The 25453-nt window shown below is 36.3% G+C and overlaps 1 protein-coding gene across 4 annotated transcripts in view; it reads right to left on the bottom strand.

Annotated features, from left to right (window-relative positions):
- Positions 1 to 229: 229 nt before the first annotated feature.
- LOC127881227 (exportin-T-like) overlaps positions 230 to 25453 on the bottom strand; it is a 58988-nt gene continuing 33764 nt past the window's right edge. For 2 of the 4 annotated variants that reach the window (XM_052428962.1, XM_052428959.1), the window contains exons 18-27: positions 25034 to 25176; positions 22702 to 22987; positions 21492 to 21681; positions 19673 to 19740; positions 17946 to 17994; positions 11188 to 11303; positions 9414 to 9461; positions 8495 to 8620; positions 5338 to 7061; positions 230 to 2121 (exon numbers count right to left, since the gene is read on the bottom strand). In XM_052428962.1, the coding sequence (XP_052284922.1) occupies positions 7035 to 7061; positions 8495 to 8620; positions 9414 to 9461; positions 11188 to 11303; positions 17946 to 17994; positions 19673 to 19740; positions 21492 to 21681; positions 22702 to 22987; positions 25034 to 25176 (1053 nt within the window). In that variant the 3' untranslated portion in view covers positions 230 to 2121; positions 5338 to 7034. The remainder of the gene's footprint in view (positions 2122 to 5337; positions 7062 to 8494; positions 8621 to 9413; positions 9462 to 11187; positions 11304 to 17945; positions 17995 to 19672; positions 19741 to 21491; positions 21682 to 22701; positions 22988 to 25033; positions 25177 to 25453) is intronic. The other 2 variants (XM_052428961.1, XM_052428960.1) reach the window with 2 other exon arrangements.

The following is a 25453-nucleotide window of genomic DNA, read 5'->3' on the forward strand; positions in this document are numbered from 1 at the left end:
ATGAAAATAAATGGGGTAGTAGGAAAACTTTAACATTTGCACGCTAACGGCCGGGGTGAGTAGGATAGCTCCACTGTATATATTTCATATATAATAGTCGAGCTAAAAATTCAGAGTCATCTTTTCATTCATTTTTTTCTGTGGATTATTTTAATTAAGGAAACACATTCATTTAGGGATGAGAATCAAACACACATGAATGTCCTTTTCATTCATGACATAACAAAAATTTCAGAGTCATCTATTTATTCAATATTTTTTCTATTGATTCTTTCAATTGAGGAATTTTGTTCATTAAGGGATAAGAATCAAACACACATGAATGTCCTTTGCAAATGCCAGCAATAAATTCATACTTCCAGAAATCATGCACCGAATTATAGGACATTACAAACAAGCATTATTGCTTTGTAATAACAACTCTGATTGTTAATTGCAGTAATTATATTCTTTTCATTGAAAATTTTCACAAAAAACTTCTTTATAGGACAGTATGGCTAACGAAATTGGTCTATTTGTTTTGAACTAAAATGCATAAGTTGCCATCTTTAAGTCTTGGAAAATACAAATACACTAAATTTCATGTCATTAAACTTCAATGAAACCACAGTTTAAAATACAACCAACATATCATGCACATTGTAGATAATCAATAATAAAAACTTCCTTTGCACCATAAATACTGTAATAACAAGTGTAGAACCTGTCTCAACATATAAAATACAACATATTAATACATTACATGTACATCCTACATGTCTATGTACAACTGATGACTGTCATATAGTGTTAGAAATAAAAGCAACTAACTATTGGCTTTTATCTAATAAGAGTTCTATAAAATGCACTTGTTTAAGTACCCACTGGTTGACAAAAAATCTAATGCATGTGGTCTTTATTATATACATGTATATACAATCATTTCAAAATAATGAAATATAGTTAATACCATAATACCAGCCAAACAAATTTAAACAATAATCCAATCATATACAAGGGACAAAATTGTCACAAAATCAGGTTTTCATTGTGAAAAAAATCTGATTAAGGGAGACAACTCAAACTGAACTTTTGAAATGAACAAACAAAATTAACCCCCTTGGTAAGTTTGTTTCAAAATAAATCTATTTTAAGTTGTGGTGACCTTGACATTGGAGATATTGACGTGATTCTTTCGTGCGACACACCGTCCCATGATGGTGAAAAAATGTGCCAAATAATTGTAAAATCTCACAATGAATGACATAGTTATGGCCCAGACAAGCTCATTTATTGCCAATTTTGACCTTTGAACTCAAAGTGTGACCTTGACCTTGGAGATATCGACTTAATTATTTCGCGCGACACACCGTCCAATGATGGTGAACAAATGTGCCAAATAATTTTAAAATATGACAATGAACGACATAGTTATGGCCCGGACAAGCTTGTTCCGCCCGCCTGCCAGCCCGCCCGCATTCGCCAATCTAATAACCAGTTTTTTCCTTCGGAAAACCTGGTTAAAAACGCAAACATCACTGGGAATGGAATGGAAATAGAGTTTTTCTGAGCACAGAATGATCATTTACTCTAAGGTATATGCCATCTTACGTGTTGGCACTCAACTAAAAAATGTCAGAATAAAATTCGAATGGCAATTCAATTTTTTGAAATTGTTACAAATATGATTATTAGTAATAACATAATATATGAATTGTTGATCAGAGAAAATAAACCTTTTTGATTATTATGAAAGTAATTGTAACAAGGGATGTTTGTAAAACATGCATGCCCCCCCCATATGGGCTGTCCATTGTAGTGGCAGCCATTGTGTGAATAAGTTTTTTGTCACTGTGACCTTGACCTTTAACCTAGTGACCTGAAAATCAATAGGGGTCATCTGCGAGTCACGATCAATGTACCTATGAAGTGTCATGATCCTAGGCAAAAGCGATCTTGAGTTATCAACTCCGAAAATCATTTTACTATTTCGGGTCACTGTGACCTTGACCTTTGACCTTAAAATCAATAGGGGTCATCTGCGAGTCATGATCAATCTACCTGTGAAGTTTCATGATCCTAGGCATATGCTTTCTTGAGTTATCATCCGAAAACCATTTTACTATTTCGGGTCACCGTGACCTGACTGACTATTGGGGTTATTTACCCTCGGGACTTCGGTTAAAAACCATTGCCCGAGCACACTGCTTAACATAGAACTCTGCATAAAAAGCCGAAAACGGCCATAAAATGGACAGCCCGATTTTACTGGGCTGTACCATTGGTATAAATATAAAACTTTGCAGTGTTGGTGCGGTGCTTTAATAAAAATCTATTGGTTTAAAAATATATAACCTTTATATGAAGCGTTAAAAAGACGCAGTGCTATACAGTGAATAGGCCTAACGCGGTTAAAAAGCGGCGTTTTAATTGGTTGATGCGCTTATATAACGATGGCGCTGATTGGCCGAAATTTCTTATTAAGGATTGCCAGTAGGTCAATCCGTTTTAAAATAGATTTTCCCACGGCTGACTTTGTACTTTTAAGAAAAAGTAAACAATGATGGTTGATATGCAAAAATATAAATGAAAGAACAAGAATGAGTTAATCCAAAAGAACTTGGATTTGTTTTATAGTATTTAATTACTATGTTTTTTGTTACATTACTGTGCTTATTATTAATTTATATCATTCATATGATGTTGTTATTGTATGTTATTCTTTGTATTGTTTTTTAAGGAGGAGAGAGAGAAAGAATAGCCCAATTTTTATAAGTAAAGATGGTGAAAACACACGTACTGTTGTATGTGGCAGCATCATTACCAGACCCATTGTTCAGTATATACTGCAATGGGTTTGTTGGAGTCTTTAGACTTTGTGATCTGTAGTTTAAAAATTTGAATCCAAATAGGACTATTTAATATATTAATTATAGCAAAAGGAATACACAGATGTGTAATATGTTTGTGTAACAATATAATAATATTTGAGGGTTTTCCAGATCACAAAGTGGTTGAACATTGCCACAATATGTTTACATGCATAGTCAAGTACCATTTTTATGTGTATGTTTAAAGTTTAAACTAAATGCCAAACAACAAGATCTAATCATAAGAGAGATATGTTTATATCTAAGAACATTTATTAATAGGGATGCCAGAGCCTGATTTAACAGCTCTCAAATGTAGAGTGAAGTTGCATGTGAAAATGCAATTATATGAGAAGGAAAGGAAAAAAAAGACAATATATGATGTCAAATAGAGCGTGTAACTCTCAATTATATATTAATATTGCAATTAAGTATTGAGTTATTAAAAAATTAATGAGTACAAGTTTATGTATGTGGCTCAATGTTGAACACTTGCAGACAGGGAATATAGCCGTAATGCTCCAACATAAGACCCTGTCTGTATGGAACTTAAGGAGGATTGGGCTATAGGAAAAAGAGATCCCCCCAGAGTGGCAATAAAACAATATTTTGAAAGTGGGTTTAGTAATAAACCCTTATGTTAAGGGCAATAACTTACGTGTCTCCAAACGGTCACCTTCATAGGGCCACATAAAAATTAAGGGTAAGACAATGTACTTTACAGTTAAAAATAAGACAGACAGCTAAATTTGTACAAGATGTACATTATTTACAATATGTACAGGACTATATGCATTTATATATTTAAAATACATGTTGCCACCCTGGAGGGTTGAAAGAAGGAGAGATTTTATGGAAGTGTAGGCCGATATGGGTGGGGGAAAAGAAGAGCCAGCAGGGGTGGTGTCACTCAGTTGTACAAGGGAGGTAATTATGATGATGAAGTCTACAATGGTTGTTTCCCCTGGACCAGAGGGAGTGCACGGTCAATAAAAAATAGTTTGTATACTATTGAAGGAAAATTGATAATGGTAAGATGTAAAATGGTAAAAAGACCAAATATTACCTAGATACGTTAAGATAAACCCTAAAAGCTCTAATCTATCCAATATTATTAGTATACTGATGATAACATTGGAAGAAATAGTACTAAAGTACCTTATATGGTATCCAAGATGACAATTAGACAGTAAAACCGAGGCAATTTGCTATATAAAATAGCAATTTAATATAAAAATTAGGATATTTGCTATAAAATTAGCAATTTTAACAATTAACAATTAGACAGTAAAACTTAGGCAATTTGCTATATAAAATAGCAATGTAATATAAAAATTAGGATATTTGCTATAAAAATAGCAATTTTAACATGAGTTAATGCAATAATAATAAAATTAAGGCAATTTGCTATATAAAATAGCAGTTTTCACAAAAATAAGGAAATTGCTACACAAGATAGCAGTTATAGTAATCCTTAATGTACTCCAAGGTACAAGATTAGTACTTTCAACAAGGTCGACAATACTTTGTCCTAGATAGGGCTAAATAGGTGTTTATAATGGTATAAGGCCCTGCACCGTGCACTCCAGTCCGACATGGTTCTTCGAGTTTGAAGGAGAAAGGGTGGGGTGTCAAAGAGGAAGGGAGGGGGTGCAATGCAGCCAACAATCCCAGGTTACTGGACAGCCTCGTCCTTTCTTGTAGTAAGAAATGCCATAAAATATGATTGTATTAAAAAACTGAAAAATGTAAATGGTGGACTAACGTCATGCTCTCATAAAAAATGTATTAAAATAAAGAAGACCAGGTCAATGCCATTGGCCTGATTTAGAAAGGGCGGGGTAGAACAATAAACCCATTAAAAACTAAAATAAAGGTTGTGTAAAAGCGACACAAATCCAACACAATTATTTGATTACATCAGGTTTGTGCAGAGATTACACATTTTTAAAAGAAAACAGTCACAAGACTGTATAATTAGGTGGGTGTTGGCTGCTCTCCCTCCCCCAATGACCTAGATTTTGTCAGTTATTTGACAATCTAGTAAGTATTTGGAGAGGGCAGAGAAGACCGGGCCCCTAGCTGCTCCCTTGGGGTCTAGCACGTTGGTAAGGTTAAAAACTAGTCCATGGGAGTGCAATGCAGCTTCAAGGTGGTCCCTCTGCGCCTTATGGTTAGGACAGTGTAGCAGCATGTGGGGCGCAGTGAGAGGTTCCTGGCACCTAGGACATGCAGGGTCTATACCGAGGACATACTTTCCTGCGCCACCGGGTAATAGGGTGGTTCCCATCCTCAGGCGCGTGATGGCTCTGTCAAGCACAATGCTTGCTGAGTATCTGTCAGGCGGCCTGAGGGTTTTCGCAGGTCTAGTAAAAGTATGTCGACGGGAAGACAAATTGTCGGTCCGGAGATTCCACTCGCCCAAAACAAATTTCTTTGTCAGGGAGTAGATCTCAGAAGGTGCCAGGGGTTCCCCAACATCTATGACCTTGACCTTTGACCTAGTGACCTCAAAATCAATAGGTGTCATCTGCGAGTCATGATCAATCTACCCATGAAGTTTCATGATCCTAGGCGTATGCATTCTTGAGTTATCATCCGGAAACCATTTTACTATTTCGGGTCACCGTGACCTTGACCTTTGACCTAGTGACCTCAAAATCAATAGGGGTCATCTGCGAGTCATGATCAATCTACCCATGAAGTTTCATGATCCTAGGCGTATGCGTCCTTGAGTTATCATTCAAAAACCATTTTACTATTTCCGGTCACTGTGACCTTGACCTTTGACCTAGTGACCCCAAAATCAATAGGGGTCATCTGAGAGTCATGATCAATGTACCTATGAAGTTTCATGATCCTAGGCCCAAGCGTTCTTGAGTTATCGTGTGACAACCACCTGGTGGACGGACCGACAGACCGACCGACATGAGCAAAGCAATATACCCCCTCTTCTTCGAAGGGGGGCGGTCATCTGCAAGTCATGATCAATCTACCTATGAAGTTTCATGATCCTAGGCGTATGCGTTCTTGAGTTATCATTCAAAAACCATTTTACTATTTCGGGTCACCGTGACCTTGACCTCTGACCTAGTGACCTCAAAATCAATAGGGGTCATCTGCGAGTCATGATCAATGTACCTACAGTATGAAGTTTCATGATCCTAGGCCCAAGCGTTCTTGAGTTATCGTCTGAAAACCACCTGGTGGACGGACCGACAGACCGACCAACCGACAGACCGACCGACATGAGCAAAGCAATATACCCCCTCTTCTTCGAAGGGGGGCATAATAAATGCTATTATGTGTCATTTATACACCACATTGTTCTTCTTTGAGGCTAAGATAATGAGATTGTGTTTTTTTTTACTTTTCCTTTAACGAGTCTACAAAGCAGGAATAACATTTGGACAAACCAATGGCAAAGAAAAGAAGGAAGACATATTCTTTTTCATACGCTCCCCTGAACACTGTTACATTTTCATAAAACTTTACTGACAACAAAAACAAAACTTCCATTAAAATAAAGTAAACACCTACTGAAATTAGGCATTAAATTGGTATAAATAAAAATACAAACAGTTTAATAAGATGCAGAGAAATAAACAAATAGGACAACCATTCACCTTTTGCTATTATAATAAATTATAGAAAAAAACATAGATGGAATACATTTATTTAAACTAATACTAAAAATAATCATCAACAGTTAACTCTTGCAAAACTAAAAAGGCACAATTTTTCTCTATCTCTCACAGGTAAATGTTATTGTTAGCCACACAAATAATTCAACAACCTAATGAAATATGAAATTCATTAACACAAACCCTTTAAACAATAACAATTGCATAAAAAGAATTGATTAATTCAAAATATATATATTGACCAGAAAGCATCTGTTTTCCGTCCCAAACCTGCACAGCACTGGCAACGCCTGACATATCCTATTCTTATAACCAGGATTTTAAATTCATTGAAAACCTGGTAAACAATCATCATCACTTGCATCATTACTTTCAAGCGTCAACAAAAACAAACACTTTTTTCTGAAGCACTTTATTTACCTTTGTAAAAAAACTTAATAATTTAATCAATATTACACAAAAGCTATGCACACAATTGCCGTTACATGCCTTGTATCGACTGTATGTCACCTACGGAGTGAAGTAGGCGAGACAGCCAGGGTCATGACTTGGCCTTTGTAAAAAATGTCTGAAATGGTGAAAAAGAACAGGAAAGTTTAGCAGAAATCTAGACAGTAATTAAAGCTCAATAAATTACACTTATCAGTCACAAATACTACATAATATTGTAATGTAACTGTCATAAATCAAGGATGTCTTTCAACCTCTATGTAGGGATTGATTGACATTACAAGAGCAAATTTATTTCTCACATTGTTATATCTGTCAATGATAAAGATACTTTGCACTCAGCATGATCGTTGAAATAAGCAAAAATATGTGTACTTATACTATTTTCTAAATATACTGTCTTACTGGTACAACGATGGACAATATTAACACCTTATCAATCTTATTTTAACTGTTCTATTTCTTTTTATCAACTTTGTTTTATTTTAACTGAACATCGCAAGAAGTCATCTTTCTGATTTAAACTCTGAACGTTAAACAATACAGTGTACACTTCTCACTTCACAATATGGACACTGCTATTGCTATTAACCCTTTGCATGCTGGGTAATTTGTCGTCTGCTAAAATGTCGTCTGCTGAATTTATGAAATTCGCATTTTCTTCGATTTTTTTCAAAGAATACAATCAGAATAGCAAACAGTTTGGATCCTGATGAGATGCCACGTTCTGTGGCGTCTCATCAGGATCCAAACTGTTTGCAAAAGCCTTCAAAATTCGGTTCCCGCACTGAAAGGGTTAACCTTTGATAAATCAAGTATTTTTGTCATCCCAGTGCAACCTCAAGTTAACCTTCTGTGATAGCATGTGCTTGTAAATTGAACGCTGTTAAGTATTAATTATTAAAAAAATATTGAAATAATTTTAAAATCATTCCAAATCTAAGATTCTGTTTCAAAGCAATACACTCCAAGAATGATATTTGACGTCCAAATATACTGTAGTAGGATTCTATAATTATTGAACTTCAACTAAAATAAAATGTGCTTATTACGATTGTTGTTTTGTGCTTGAATCGTTGTTTTAACACCTTTTAAAATGATGTGAAAAAAAAGAGGTTTTTAATCACACTTTATAATATTTGCTCATCCAGCCTAATGTAGTAATAATTTTACCGAAATTTGCAGAAAAGGGGCATAAACTCTGTAATTTTATGTAGGATAGTAAAATACCCAAATTGTATTATTGTCATTTGTTTGTTTAACCATGTGTGATGTGTCAATAGATTAAAGCACATTTGTACAATTCTGATAAATGCAACTGTAAAAATTGTAGAGGGATTTATCAAAGAAGATAATTTTAGCAAAAATGAGTCACACAAATTATTTTCTTGGCAAAAAAGGGTGTGTTTGCAAACTTAAAGGGTGTCTATTAACACTTTAGGAATTACAGTACACACAAAGAGTTCATTAGCATAATTACCTCAACAAAGCTCTTTAATAGAACAATAATGCCTTAATAGTATAACTTTTTTTAAATCCAAACATTATTACCTTAAAATAGTTCCTAAATAGTTTGGAGTCTGACTTGAGAGCATCACAGAATTCTTGAGCTTGAGGCTGGGACATCTGGTGGGTTGGAAGATAATCGCTGAACAGAAAATTCACCACCTCATCTCCCTGAAACAGGGGCATGTAGTTGTTCTCTTATTTACAACAGCCATGATTCTGTTGATGCATAAGGGTGTATACATGTAATAGTTTGTGTTTAGTGTGATAACTTATTGTGTCATCAATGGTAATGAGAGACAGTGAATATTTATTGAATGTGCAGTCTCCCATTACCCATTATGACATTAGCATTACTGCAAGGAAAACAACTGATTTTTTAAAATGCTAAACTACGGTAGAAGATTCAATATAAATGACCAATTCTTTGAAACAAATCAATATAATTGGAAGGCTGAAAGTATTGGGTAAGCCAAGGAATATTTCTGTGAAATTATTTGGTAATCCGATATCTGGTGTCTGATGCGAAGATCTTAAAAAATTTCTATAAAGGCATATCAAAACAGTGCCATGCCTCTAAATGGAAGCTATGATTTTTAAAGATAATTTTAAAGAATTCAGTTGCCCAGCCCAGGATCATATCTGTGAACATTTTGAAACCAGCAATGGGTTATTGACAAGAAGATTTCAACTGTTTGCCAGTTTTTAAAGCCGTGGCAACCATTTTTGTAAAAATCCCTTTGAAATGAAGAATTGTGGTACAGAACCATAACAGAAACATTCCTGCCAAACTTGGTCAATAACAACCAGCTGATTTGTTCCCACTTTTATATAACAAACCCCAAAACAATAGATTAAAATTTGTATTAAAAGATTCCTCTCCATATCTCATCTGTATACAGAGCCTTTATTGAATGAATTATAACTAACTTGAAGCATAAGAGACACAAACAGTTCCACTTACTCTTTCATCTACAACACACTTCAAACAAGATGCCATTTCTCCCAAAGCCTGAAATCAAAGGATTACACATTATGCTATTTTTAGTCCTAATGAATGGTAAACCGGAACAAATTAAACATTTCAGTGGCAACTAATACAATTAATGTTAAAGGTTTTAATTCTGTGCTATCTTCATAAAATATAAAGGCAAATGCATGTGTAATAATACATACAATTATCAATGAAAAAAATAATAAGTATTAATTCATGTGAAACCATTTATTTTTTTTGTCAGCACAAAATTTCGTCATAAAAAAAAAAATGACTATTTTGTCAGCATATAATTTTGCCAATGTCGCATTTGAAAAAACAAATTGCGTTTGTCAATATCTAATTTGTTTGTAATACATGTCCGCAATAAATCACAGTTGCAACAAATGGTCAGGTGGTGGTGAAATGGAAGGACACTTGCCTAAGGGTTTTTTAGGCCCGATTTTATAGCCGAAATTCGGCTATGTTCCCAATCCCAAAAAGTATACTTTTTTCCCTAAATGTGGCAAAAAATTCCCAATTTCCAAAAAAAACAAACAAAAAAATTTTTTTTTTTTTTTTTTAGAAAGAAGTGTCTTATGTGTATTTATCTCAATTTTAATTCAATTACATCTAACAAAGTATTTCACGATTTTGTTCTTTTAATTTTAATTATAATAAAGTGTTATATCAAATTTAGTATTTCCCTAATTAGTGGACTTTTCGTGTGGAAAAAAAAAGGCTGATGAATTAATTTTCCCAATTTCATGAAAATGCCGATACAATTCCCAATTCCAAAGCCATGGGCTATCTTCCCAAAAAGTGGGAAAAAAAGCCTGCTTGGGACTAAGTTGAGAGTCCAGTTTGTCACATGCCAATTAAATTGTATTTTGCTATCAGGTGATAGTAATGGGCCATTATTATTGTATGCCAATGACAATTTCATTGTTATGATTAGCAGAACCAAATAACCGTTTACTAGTGCTTGAAACAACGAAGCCAATGGCCAATTAATCAACACCCCTGAAAAACACAATACACACAATGGGTAATAAAGTTGTTAACAATTAGCATTAATCATTACTATTCTACCTCAACGAAGTCAACGCATACACCTTGAAGGATGATGTTCACCTTGAAATTTTACCACTCAAAATGTGCAGCTCCATGAGATACAAATGCATGCATAATATTAAGGTGCGATCTTCAATATTTAAAAAGTTATGGCCTATGTTAAGGTTTTAACAGGACGCCTACGGCTATGACAATAGCTAGGGTTTTCTCCGAAAACAGCCTCGCTAAGATTTATTTTGACTTTAAAATAAATTTATGAAAATTTTTCTGTATGTAAGAACCATTTCAATCTATACTTTGCCCTTTTCCTGCAAAAACTTACAACATAAATCTCGATGAAGTCAACACACCAGAGCAATTCAGAATGAATTTGATGCAGAAATTATTTGTTTGTCAAATGGTTGCAGATTTGAGAACATGCATTTCAGAAAGTTGTTGCTAGGAATTTCCAGAACTATTTTCACACCATGAAGCTCAGCACATGGTTTCTTGCAGGATAACCCTCAATTATTTTCCTTTTTTGTCTATAGAAAACAATTGAGATTTTTTTTTAAATACTGGTACATAATTTTTTATTTCAACAATTAAATTGCATATAAATGTATGTTTTCTGAAAATGATTAAATAATGTTTAATTATTGAACTGCATAAACAGCTTTTCTGGCTTTTCTTATTGATATAAACATAATACCAATGAAGTCTGGGCATCTCGGAGGTCAAAATCTGGTTTCATCGGGGCGATAAAGCACGCTGGAATTATGTTTTTGTAGATAAAATCAGGAAAACCCTGCAGCCCGTCCTTTCCACCTGGGAAAAAAGGCAAACAAACTACATACACCGAAAGAAAATAAAGTTTCTTGCAACAAAAGTAACATTTAATAACTATCTTTAACAAGAGCACCGCCTTGCGGGTGCAGACCGCTCATCTATTTTCTTTTTAAAGGTGAAGGGACTCTCATTTTCAATCACAAAGGAGGGAGGGTTGGAGTGAAGAGGGGTGTATAGTGTGGGGGTGTGGAATTTATTACATTATCTTCCAAAAATGCGGAAAAAAAAACGCAAAAAAATAAATAAAACGGGGGTGGGGGGGGGGGGTGTGTGGGGGGATTCTTGGGTGCGATGGTTGGACGGTATTTCAAACATAAAATAATAAAAATAAATATTTGTGTTTCTTAACCTTATCAAAAAAAAAAAAAATTGGGGGGGGGGGGGGGGGGGGGGGGGGGTGGGTGGGGGGGTATAGTGTGAGGGTGTGGTGGTAATTTGTGAGATGATCTTAAAAAAAAAAAAAAAAAAAAAAAAAAAAAAATTTAGGGGGGGGGGGGGGGGGGGATTCGGATGGGGGGAGGGGGGGGGGGGGGGGGGGGGGGGGTGGGGGGGGGGGGATTCTTGGGTGCGATGGTTGTACGGTATTTCAAACATAAAATAATAACAAGGGCTGTTTGTAAAACATGCATGCCCCCCATATGGGCTGTCCGTTGTAGTGGCAGCCATTGTGTGAATACGATTTTTGTCACTGTGACCTTGACCTTTGACCTAGTGACCTGAAAATCAATAGGGGTCATCAACGGGTCACGATCAATGTACCTATGAAGTGTCATGATCCTAGGCAAAAGCGTTCTTGAGTTATCATCCGAAAATCATTTTACTATTTCGGGTCACCGTGACCTTGACCTTTGACCTTGTGACCTCAAAATCAATAGGGGTCATCTGCAAGTCATGATCAATGTAGCTATGAAGTTTCATGATCCTAGGCGTATGCGTTCTTGAGTTATTATCCGAAAACCATTTTACTATTTCGGGTCACCGTGACCTTGACCTTTGACCTAGTGACCTCAAAATCAATAGGGATCATCTGCGAGTCATGATCAATCTACCCATGAAGTTTCATGATCCTAGGCGTATGCGTTCTTGAGTTATCATCCGGAAACCATTTTACTATTTCGGGTCACTGTGACCTTGACCTTTGACCTAGTGACCTCAAAATCAATAGGGGTCATCTGCAAGTCATGATCAATCTACCCATGAAGTTTCATGATCCTAGACGTATGCGTTCTTGAGTTATCATTCAAAAACCATTTTACTATTTCTGGTCACCGTGACCTTGACCTTTGACCTAGTGACCTCAAAATCAATAGGGGTCATCTGAGAGTCATGATCAATGTACCTATGAAGTTTCATGATCCTAGGCCCAAGCGTTCTTGAGTTATTGTCTGACAACCACCTGGTGGACGGACCGACAGACCGACCGACCGACATGAGCAAAGCAATATACCCCCTCTTCTTCAAAGGGGGGCATAAAAATAAATATTTGTGTTTTTTAACCATTTAAAAAAAAAATGGGGGGGGGGGGGTGGGGTGGGGGGGGTATAGTGTGAGGGTGTGGTGGTCATTTTTTAGATGATCTTATAAAAAAAAAAAAAAAAAAAAAAAAAATTACGTGGGGGGGGGGAGGGAGGGGGGGGGGGGGGGGGCAGGGGGGATGGTTTGGGTGGAGTCTATTGTGGTATGTCAAGTAAGAGTAGTTTTGTCAAAGTATCAATCAAATCTAATCATAAATAAAGAAGTTATGGCAATTTTAGCAAAATTTAATAATTTGACCTCGAGAGTCAAGGTCATTCAAAGGTCAAGGTAAAATTCAACTTGCCAGATACATTAACCTCATGATAGCATGAAAGTATTTGAAGTTTGAAAGCAATAGCCTTGATACTTGAGAAGTAAAGTGGATCGAAACACAAAATTTAACCATATATTCAAAGTTACTAAGTCAAAAAAGGGCCATAATTCCGTAAAAATGACAACCAGAGTTATGCAACTTGTCCTATTACTGTACCCTTATGATAGTTTGCGAGTGTTCCAAGTATGAAAGCAATATCTATGATACTTTAGGGGTAAAGTGGACCAAAACACAAAACTTAACCAAATTTTCAATTTTCTAAGTATAAAGGGCCCATAATTCCGTTCAAATGCCAGTCAGAGTTACATAACTTTGCCTGCACAGTCCCCTTATGATAGTTAATAAGTTTTGCAAGTATGAAAGCAATAGCTTTGAAACTGTAGGAATAAAGTGGACCTTAACACAAAACTTAACAAAATTTTCAATTTTCTAAGTATAAAAAGGGCACATAATTCTGTCAAAATGCCAGTCAGAGTTACATTACTTTGCCTGCACAGTCCCCTTATGATAGTTAGTAAGTGTTGCAAGTATGAAAGCAATAGCTTTGATACTTAAGGAATAAAATGGACCTAAACACAAAACTTAACCAAAATTTTAAATTTTCTAAGTATAAAAAGGGCACATAATTCTGTCAAAATGCACGCCAGAGTTATCTAACTTTGCCTGCCCAGTCCCCTTATGATAGTAAGTAAGTGTACCAAGTTTGAATGCAATAGCATTGATACTTTCTGAGAAAAGTGGACCTAAACGCAAAACTTAACCGGACGCCGACGCCAACGCCAAGGTGATGACAATAGCTCAAATTTTTTTTTCAAAAAATAGATGAGCTAAAAATGTAAACCTTATTTGGGGCGTTAGCTGTTTAATGAAAATGCAACATTCAATCATTTTTCTGTCAGCCTTTGTATATGTATGAACAAACAAAACCCATTCCTTGCTTACAAAGAATTATTACTTTGTACCCACCTTCATAGTGTCAATCAATGACCACACTTATTGTAACTAATGACACATGCCACTTTACAGATGGACCAAATGTTATTATTGCAAGAGGTAAAATCATTTATTTTGTTCTGCATGAAACTTCGTCTCTTTTCAAAAAATGACAACTTGGTGGATAAATACATTTTGTGGATTCCTGCTTTTGGCCACACAAACAGTTTTGAATGGTGTCCATCATTTTCTAATGAGTTTGTAATACTTGTCTGCCATTAATTACCATGGGGAGAGGGAGTCACTTGCAAAAGGTGGGTACTTTTTATTACATGCCAATTAACTAGTCTAGAGTCAATTAAATAGTCATTTCATGCATATGGTAATTGGATCTAACTAAATTTAAATATTAGGCATAATTATTATTAGGGATCTTAAATTTCGTGGATTGATTTAGATTTTTAACTCAAAAATCAATACAAATTAATGTCCCATGCTGTACTTCAAACAGGAAGTGGACAACGAAAAGGAGCAAGGCCTGGTATTGTAAGGCACATGGGGGGTTAGAGGGTTAGGGTAAGGTTTATGGGTCAGGTTTGGGTAAGGGTCAGCCATAACACTAACCTTAACCAGGGGACAAAAATATTTATAAATGGCACTCGTCCTGCAGGACAAGTGCATTAAAATTTTCACTCGTCCTGCAAACACATGCACTTGTCCTTCAAATATGTGTGAAAGAAAGATTGCAAAGGACTGATATGACTAACAATGTTTCCTAAATCACTGCTAAAATGCTGCTTACTTAGTTATTCATGCCAGCTGATCACAGAAGAAATGTTAACTTACTTTATTTATGAGGAACACAAAATAAATAAATGAAGACAAATTTGTTTTTTCCTTTTTCTAATGCTTGCGTGCTTTCCATTTTGGATGGTTAAACATCGCTCCTGCCCCCTTTAAAGAACGCTCGTATGTCAGACATTTTTCAGATGAAATTCAGACTGGTTTAAAACCGTACTTCGCAGTAAAATAATTCTTTAAAAAAAATCAATACTTACAGTGAATGAAGTCAGATGGTTCCCTGTCAACATGGACGCGCAAAGTTTACACCAAAAAGCCAATATTTACTCGAGACACAGTCTCGCATAACAACGCGCACCTGCTGTATGAAATTTACAATTACGATTTCCGGTTCATTCGCGTTCTACTTTCGGAATAGATATGCTTTAAGAAATGATTTTATTTAATGAAAAAGAGTCTTACTGGTCAGAAAATACATATTTTAACATCAGTTTTTTTTTCACTCGTCCTGTAGGACGAGAGCTTTAGGGAAATTCACTCGTCCTTTCAAGATTTCACTCGTCAATACGAGCGGACGAGTGGAATTTTTGTCCCCTGTTAACCCTAACCCGACCCCTAACCTAACCATAACCCAGGGTTATCTCCCCTATACCAGGCCTTGCTCGTTGTCGTTGTCCGCTTTCCACTTCAAACAGAAAAAAACAAGAGCTGTAAGAGGACAGCGCGCTTGACTATTCGAGTGCTTGACAGTATAACGTAAGCCATCATGGGGAAATTGTTCATATTCAATAATTTATTAGACGATATTTCAAAAATAAACAAGAGCACCGCCTTGCGGGTGCAGACCGCTCATCTATTTTTCTTTTTAAAGGTGTAGGGACCTATCTTAATTTCAATCACAAAGGAGGGAGGGGTGGAGTGGAGAGGGGTTATAGTGTGGGGTTGTGGTCATTTATTACATTATCTTCCAAAAATGCAAAAAAATGCAAACAAATACTGTGAAACCATTTATTTTCGACAGCACAAAATTTCGTCATTTTTATAAAAACGACGAATTTGTCAGCACTTAAATTCGCCGATTTCTGATTTTGAATAAAAAAAAAAGTGTCAGTCAATATCCGATTTGTGTGTAATACATATTCGCGATCAATCGCAGTTGCGAAAAATCGTGGTACAAATGCGGGAACACACTTGAGAATCACTGCAGGAGGTGGGGCCTGTTTGTCACATGCCAATTAACTAGTCTTTTGTTATCAAGGGACAGTAATGGACCCTCTTAATGTATGCCATTCACACGTTCATTGTTATGATTAGCGGACAAGTGGGATCGCATAACCGTTAACGAGTGTTTGTAACAACGAAGTCAATTGCCAATTAGTCTTATTCCATTATTATTTTTATTAAAATGCTGTCAATACTGTTTTAAAACTGTTGCAAAAGAGGTTCCAGTTTGTTAAGTGTTTCTTTTTCAAATAAAATGCTTTTTTATTCTGATATCAACATTAAAATTATAAACTATGTGTGTGTTTGTTCTTAAAAAGTAAACTACCGGTATGTAAATCAATAATGTCAATAATTTAAAAATAAATAAATTGATACATATAAAATAGTAATAAGTGTGGTTAAACGCAAACAATCAAACAACAAACAGCAATTTAAATATTCTTTATTAATTTGTGATAAATTCGCATGTTGATCACACATCGTCATCTTTTTATTTGGTTTATTGTCTTTCATCGGCATTCGCTGCGTGATGGCTAATATGCAACACCCCTGAAAAACACAATGCACCTAATGGGTAATAAAGTTATAAACAATTAGCGCTAATTCATTACCATTCTACATAAACGAAGTCAACGCATTCGATACAGCTGTACTGCACACGCGTTTTAAAGAAATGTAACGTGTCAGTTAAGTACCTTGTGTAATCTACATCCCTTTGTGTCAAAACTGGATTAATCTTGATTACGAAACAGCAGTGAATGTGTCATTGTGTGCATGGATTACGTTGGAATTTAATGCCTCATGTCTACGGTAAAGTTTTAAAATATTGTTCAACTTAATGTTTGTTTTTGTTCAAACATAGAGCATGATTGTTCGTTAGGATCTTAAATTCGCCGATCGGTCGACTGACGAAATTTATGAAAATTAATGCCTGACGATTAATAATGGTTTCACAGTATTTTATTTTTTTGGGTGGGGGATTCTTGAGTGAGATGGTTGGACGGTATTTCAAAAATAAAATAATAAAAATAAACATTTGTGTTTTTTAACCATGTTTGAAAAAAACAAGAGATGTGTTTGTCAGAAACACAATGCCTCCTATTGCGATGCTTTGAATTTTTATTTTTATTTTTTTAACCTTTGACCTTAAAGGATGACCTTGACCTTGAAGTTCCACCACTCAAAATGTGCAGCTTTATGAGAACACCGATTTGAAATATTTTTTTTTTACCTTTGACCTTGAAGGATGACCTTGAACTTCCACCACTCAAAATGTGCAGCTTCATGATAACGCCGCTTTAAAATTATTATTATTTTTTACCTTTGACCTTGAAGGATAACCTTGACCTTGAATAATGACATTGACCTTGAACTTCCACCACTCAAAATGTGCAGCTTCATGAGAACGCCACTTTGAATTTTTGATTTTTTTTTACCTTTGACCTTAAAGGATGACCTTGACCTTGAAGGATGACCTTGACCTTGAACTTCCACCACTCAAATTGTGCAGCTTCATGAGAGCGCCGCTTTGAACTCTTTTTTTTCTTTGACCTTGAAGGATGACCTTGACCTTGAACTTCCACCACTCAAAATGTGCAGCTTCATGAGATACACATGCATGCCAAATATCAAGTTGCTATCTTCAATATTAAAAAAGTAATGGCCAATGTTACATTTTTCGGACGGACAGACGCCATAAATTTGACATTTGACCTTGAAGGATGACCTTGACCTTCACCTTTCACCACTCAAAATGCTCAGCTCCATGAGATACACATTCATATATAATAGTCGAGCTAAAAAAGGATGCATACCCCAGGCTCCCACAAGCCTTCTCAAAATATTGAAGCACGTCTTTTGACTCTGAAAGAAAAAAAAAGCACATTGTTTTATTATTTCAAATAGTAACAACAGTATCTTCATTTATACTACAGTTTGTATTGTAACTCTAGACTTATGTGTCTCTATCTGGAGAGAAGATTAAAATTTGGAAAAACAATAACTTGACTGAAAATGCATGTTCTATTATTAGGCTAGGCTGATAGTATACAGACTCTTAACATACAAACCAACATCAAATAAGAGATGTGCTTGTCAGAATCACAATGCCCGCTTTGAAATAATATTTCAATATGGCAGATTTAGAAATTTAAAAATCTCCCCTTTAAAGCTTATTACTTTCCTTGGATTGTATTTTTTTATACTTTTGACCTTGAGGAATGACCTTGACCTTTCACCACTCAAAATGTGCAGCTTCATGATATACACATGCATGCCAAATATCAAGTTGCCATCTTCAGTATTGCAAAAGTTATCGCAAAACTTTAAACAAGGTTAAAGTTTTGGGACAGAATGACAGACAGGCAGGCCAAAAACAATATGCCCCCGATCATTCGATCCGGGGGCATAAAAAGAAAGATAACTGTCTAATTATTACTATATTGAAAAAGAATACATCAAAGTGAACATTGGCCTTATATCATGTCATCAATGCTGTTTTGTTCAATAGCGTTTTTCAATATGCAGCCCATTATAAAGCTCACTAAATACTGCAACAAAAAGAACCTGTCACAGAAGGGACACACACCCTCCATGTAGTAATATGTAACAAGCTGAATCAATAAATAATAGGACCCCCGATCAAGACCAGTTATGATCTTAGGGGCATATTTTGAACAAGGTTTGTAGACAACCAAAATAAAACTTACATTCCACACATTAAACCTTAAAGCCTTATGATTTTAGAGGATATGACTCTTTATTCTATTAAGGTCTAAATTCTGCAAAAAAACGGAACCATTTTTTGACTCACCCACTAAACCATTAATGCAACAAGAGTTCTGACTAAGTTTCATAAAGATTGGACAATAAATGGGACTTCTGGAGTGATATCAAGTTTTTACTAAAACTAAAAGCCATTTAAGGAAAACTGCCCCGTCCCCTGACTGCCATGTTTTTCAACCAACCATATCCATGTTTTAACTCGTCCAAGTATTATTGGGACAAATGTTCTGAACTAGTTTCATGAAGATTGACTAAAATGTGACTTCTAGAGTGTTAACAAGGTTTTACTTAAGCCATATTGGGAAAAATTATAGGGGCCAAGTTTTTCAACAGACTGGATCCATTTTCATACTAATCCACAAGAACAAATCTTCTGACAAAGTTGGCCAATAAATGAGACTTCTAGAGTGTTAACAGACAAACTTTTACTATAGCCATATCAGGAAAACAGCTCCACCCCCAGCGGCCATGTTTTTCAACCAATTAAATCCATTTTGCGAACTCGTCCAATACATTATAATAGGGGCACATGTTCTAACCAAGATTCATAAATGTGGCCTCTAGAGTGTTAACACGACACACAAAAGCTCACAATAAGCACGTTGACCTCTTGTGACCTAAAAAAGATAGGTATATGTTACTTGTTTATTGGTTTGATATTTCTGATATTAAAACAGGCACCACATTTTAAACACAGATTATAAATGAATAGCGGGACACTTCAAGGTACTGAGAATGAGTATTCAAGGCCACTCACAGGTGGGTCTGGAAAGTCTGTAGCCCCTTGCACAACTGTCAACAGCACCTCGTGCAGGTTCTGGGGCTCTGAAACATCCACATAGCTTTGAAATATATTTCTTTGGCTTGATACATTACTTTCGATTAAAAAACAGTTTTTTAAGAATAAATTTTTAACTTTCTGTTAAATTCACTGTGATCTCTATATATGCATGTTAAAGTTTCAAGATCAATGCAGTCTAAGGTCTTATAATGCTAGTCTGAATGTGAAGCAAGAAGCATTATATGTATTATTATTGATTTGTTGGTCAGCATTAAAGATGAGATTAAGGTACAATTTTCTTATTCATTTAAGGTAAAAATTAGCCTTATTATTGGGAAATAAATCTCCAAGGTAACATTCAATTTCAGTGATATTTTTAATCAATACCAATTAAAAGAACATTGAACTATTTGCAAAATAAATCAAAAATGTTGCAAGTGTTCTCTTGCATGAGTTTTTTAACAAGAAACTCGACTATTCGAGTGCTTGACATTATAACGCAAGCCATCATGGGGAAATTGTTCATATTCAATAATTTATACGACGACCTTTCAAAAATAAAAAAAAGGAAATTTTTTTTTTAAAATTTGGGGTGGGGGGGGGGGGGGGGGGTTGAGAGGCGGCATAATGTGGGGTGTAGTCATTTATAAGACGATCTTCCAAAATAAAAAAAGGAAACAAATAAAAAAATAATGGGGGGGGGGTAGGGTAGGGAGGGGGGGGGGGGGGGGGGGGTGAGAGGGAGTATAATGTGGGGTGGGGTAATTTATTAGATGATGTTTAAAAAAAAAATGGGGAGGTGGGGGGGGTGAGAGGGGGTATAATGTGGGGTGGGGTCATTTATTAGATGATGTTTTAAAAAAAAAATTGGGGGGGGGGGATGGGTAGGGGGGGGGGGGAGGGATTCTGGGTAGGGTATTGTTTGGGTGGAATCCATTGTGGTTTTCAGGTAAGTGTTGTTTTGTCAAAGTAATAATAAAATGTGATCATAAATAAAGAAGTTATGGCAATTTAAGCAAAATGTTCAATTATCTAAGTGTAAAAGGGGCCATAATTATGTAAAAATGCTTAATACAGTGGTCTGCTCTTGTTTAACGGTTGGGGTCATGTTGGTAAACAAGTATGCAACATTTAAAAGCAATATGTCAAAGGATATAGGAAATATTTGGGGTAGTATGCAAACTTAAACATAGATTTATCAATAATATGCATATTCTAAGTATAAAAGGGGCAATAATTATTACAAAATGCTTGATAGAGTTGTCTGCTCTTGTTTATAGGTCGGGGTGATGTTTGTAAACAAGTATGCAAAATATGAAAGCAATATGTTAAGGGACAATGAAAATAAATGGGGTTGTATGAAAACTTTAACATTTGCTGCATATTCTTAGTGGAAAAGGGGCCATAATTATGACAAAATGCTTGATAGAGTTGTCTGCTCTTGTTTATAGATTGGGGTCATGTTGGTAAAGAAGTATGCAAAATATGAAAGCAATATGTCAAGGGACAATGAAAATAATTGGGGTAGTACGAAAACTTTAACACTTGCACGCTAACGCTAACACAGACGCTTATGCCGACGCCGGGATGAGTAGGATAGCTCCACTATATATATTTTATATATAATAGTCGAGCTAAAAATCAAGCCCAATTAAAAGAAAAATGCATTATTGGAATATAAATCTTCAATCTGACAAGCATTTTCATTATACGGTTTTAAGCTCAAGACAAAGCAAGAGGCAAGAGATCTGAGCATTTGTGACCATGGTACTTAATTCTTAGAGTGCACTCTGACCTTGATTCTTCAGAACGTCGAGCACATCGTTAGCGACTATGGTAGCCAGGAAGGAGTAGTAGCCCTTCTGCAGGAGTCGTTTCTCGGTGAGCGCCACCTGGTCGAGAGAGTCAGAGGGCTGGGTGAGCACACGAAAGATTGTAGTCACAACTGGCATGAACACTTCCTGGAGGAACGGCGATATTGCACTCTGAAAAACAATAACGTAAGACTAAAGTTTATGTTTAAGCCTATTTATTTTTTAGCTTCAAAGCCTAATGATAATGGTATTAATATCAAGCCCCTACGCGAAAAGACCAGTTCTTTAAGTCCATAGACCAGGCTTACTCTGACATGCATTATATAAGCATATGACTTCAAATTGGACACTTTGGCAGAAGAAAATCAATTTTAAGGTATATCATTTTACTCATGTTTTTTCTTTAGACATGCATCAAATTAGTTTATGCAACAAATTAGCAGATTAGCCAAGGTAACAATTTCTTTCACTGTAATATTTTCTTTGTAATTTATACTAAACAAGAGAAGCGCATAACGGTGCCACGCTTGGCTACGGGTGCAGTTTTGAATAAATGAAAGCTTGTCAGATTTTTTTTTATTTTTTTAAAGGTCACAATGACCTTGACCTTTGACCTAGTGACCCAAAAATGGGTGTGGCCTGTAGAACTCTTCAAGGTGCATCTACATATGAAGTTCCAAAGTTGCAATTTGATTTTAGAGCCAATGTTTAAAACCTTAACAAAATGTTAAGGTTTTAGCACAGCGGCGGAAGCGAACATCAGACGGCGGACGACACGACGAGCTGGCTATGACAATACCTTGGGTTTTCTCCGAAAACAACGAGCTTAAAAATGGCCGCTATAAGAATGTTTGACACATGAAAACAAATTTGGGTAACAAATGTCCTACTTGGGAGAAGCCTTTTGTCATGTATTGCTTCATATGGAAAGAACAATAATAAAAGTATTATCTTCAGAATAGTCTTATTAAGAGTTCAATAAGATTAACACTTCCATCAACCAATCGACACTTATTAATCAATTTTAGGGTTGACCAATCATGAGTTTTTATTATTACTTGTAAACAAAAGGTCATGGCTGCATAATTCAATGAATTAGTTGTAACCTATAAACAAACAACTGAAAGGCTTGGCTATTTTTGTGCTCTCTTCTGGGATAAAGGTTATATAGCATAAAACATCCTCCCTTACTTTGAATTTAGTGATAATCTGATTCAGCAATGGCAAGAAGTCGTAGAGCTCTTTGGTATCCGGCTGCTTGAGAAGATTTTCCAGGACTATAGGCACGAAGGGCAGGATCTCGTGCTCCATACAGACCACCATGCGGTGCAGGTATTGTCTCACGCCCACATGGATCAGCTGACGGTGCACAGGCACACTGACCGCCTGCACAAACATGCGCATCAGCTCAACGAACACCATCTCACAGCCGCAGTGCTGCATCGTCAGCTGATTGGAGAACGCCTTGCTCGCACGACTGTTTACAGGACAAAATAAACAAGAGTGTGATGTCTTTCAAACTATCAAATTCTGAGCAGATGTTGCAAAACTTCCAAACGCCGTGTGAAACACTACCTTAACAAGGGCTGTTTGTAAAACATGCATGCCCCCCATATGGGCTCTCCGTTGTAGTGACAGCCATAGTATGAATAAGTTTTTTGTCACTGTGACCTTGACCTTTGACCTAGTGACCTGAAAATCAATAGGGGTCATCTGCCATGCATGATAAATGTACCTATGAAGTTTCATGATCCTAGCCATAAGCGTTCTTGAGTTATCATCCAGAAACCATTTTACTATTTCGAGTCACCGTGACCTTGACCTTTGACCTAGTGACCTGAAAATCAATAGGGGTCATCTGCGAGTCATGATCAATCTACCTATCAAGTTTCATGATCCTAGGAATAAGCGTTCTTGAGTTATCATCCGGAAACCATTTTACTATTTCGGGTCACCGTGAACTTGACCTTTGACCTAGTGACCTCAAAATCGATAGGGGTCATCTGCGAGTCATGATCAATGTACCTATAAAGTTTCATGATCCTAGGCATAAGCGTTCTTGAGTTATCATCCGGAAACCATTTTACTATTTCTAGTCACCATGACCTTGACCTTTGACCTAGTGACCTCAAAATCGATAGGGGTCATCTGCAAGTCATGATCAATGTACCTATGAAGTTTCATGATCGTAGCCATTTGCGTTCTTGAGTTATCATCCGGAAACCATTTTACTATTTCAGGTCACCGTGACCTTTGATATAGTGACCTGAAAATCAATAGGGGTCATCTGCGAGTCATGATCAATCTACCTATCAAGTTTCATGATCCTAGGCATAAGTGTTCTTGAGTTATCATCCGGAAACCATTTTAATATTTCGGGTCACCATGACCTTGACCTTTGACCTAGTGACCTGAAAATCAATAGGGGTCATCTGCAAGTCATGATAAATGTACCTATGAAGTTTCATGATCCTAGGTATAAGCGTTCTTGAGTTATCATCCGGAAACCATTTTTCTATTTCAGGTCACCGTGACCTTGACCTTTGACCTAGTGACCTGAAAATCAATAGGGATCATCTGCCAGCCATTATCCATCTACCTTCGAAGTTTCATGATCCTAGGCATAAGCGTTCTTGAGTTATCATCCGGAAATCAATTTACTATTTCAGGTCACTGTGACCTTGACCTTTGACCTAGTGACCTGAAAATCAATAGGGGTCATCTGCCAGTAATGATCAATCTACCTATCAAGTTTCATGATCCTAGGCCTAAGCGTTCTTGAGTTATCATCCGGAAACGATTTTACTATTTCGGGTCACCGTGACCTTGACCTTTGACCTAGTGACCTCAAAGTCAATAGGGGTCATCTGCGAGTCATGATCAATGTACCTATGAAGTTTTATGATCCTAGGCCCAAGCGTTCTTGAGTTATTATCCGGAAACCACCTGGTAGACGGACCGACCGACAGACCGACCGACAGACTGACATGTGCAAAGCAATATACCCCCTTTTCTTCGAAGGGGGGCATAATAAGTCACACATGCCTACAAGTTGTTTTTGAAGTTTTCAAATTTCTTGTGAAACCATGTGTCCTACAATTCAAAAATATGTCAGACATTGTAATTTTTTGTCAGATTTGTAAACTGTCCGACAGGTTTTATGGATTTTGCAAAATGTTGAACAATAACATACAAGATGAAGTGTACAAGAGCTTTTTGTGTGTCTTTAACAGTTAAACTCTTCCTTACATGTATATAAAATACATCTCAAGGCTGAGCTGGGTTAAATCTTGGAACCACCTCAAGGGTGGAAAAAACAATACACCTTTAATGGTTCACCTATACCAGGCCTTTAACAATCAGGTAGTCCGCTCCAAATAGTTCGACCTTATGTACAAGTTTGTTTACCTGAGTTTCTATCTGTCAAGAAAAATCATTGGAAAAAAAAATGAGGTTCCAAATAGTAGTTTCAAATATTGAAATTTAGCCTAAACACATGTATAAGACTCTAAAAGCCTCTTACCTAGCTAATGCCATTGCATTGTTAATACTGTGAGCGTAAGCCAACTGCTTATCAGCATCCACCTCTGCCACCATCTTTTTCATAAGAGCTGTGAACTTGGCAGCAATGGGAGCTAACACCTGCTTCATTAACTCGCCCTTTTTCTGAAATATTAATAAGGCTCTTTGTAACCTAGACAAATGTTTTGAATGTTTGCCTCACATGATTATAGACGGTTTCTTCAACTTCTTGAAAGGCATTAACAACAAGGATATCAGTAAAACTGATGGATGCTCCCCAATGATGCTTTGTCGATATATGGGTTAATTGTGTGAAAAAAAGTGAGACCTTGAGAAAATCTAATATTAGCCTCAGAGACCTTGACCCCAGTGACCTCATCAAAAGGTCGAGGTCCATGCAAGGTACCTACATGCCAAATAT

Source organism: Dreissena polymorpha, chromosome 5 (assembly GCF_020536995.1).
Source record: "Dreissena polymorpha isolate Duluth1 chromosome 5, UMN_Dpol_1.0, whole genome shotgun sequence".
Taxonomy (NCBI): domain Eukaryota; kingdom Metazoa; phylum Mollusca; class Bivalvia; order Myida; family Dreissenidae; genus Dreissena; species Dreissena polymorpha.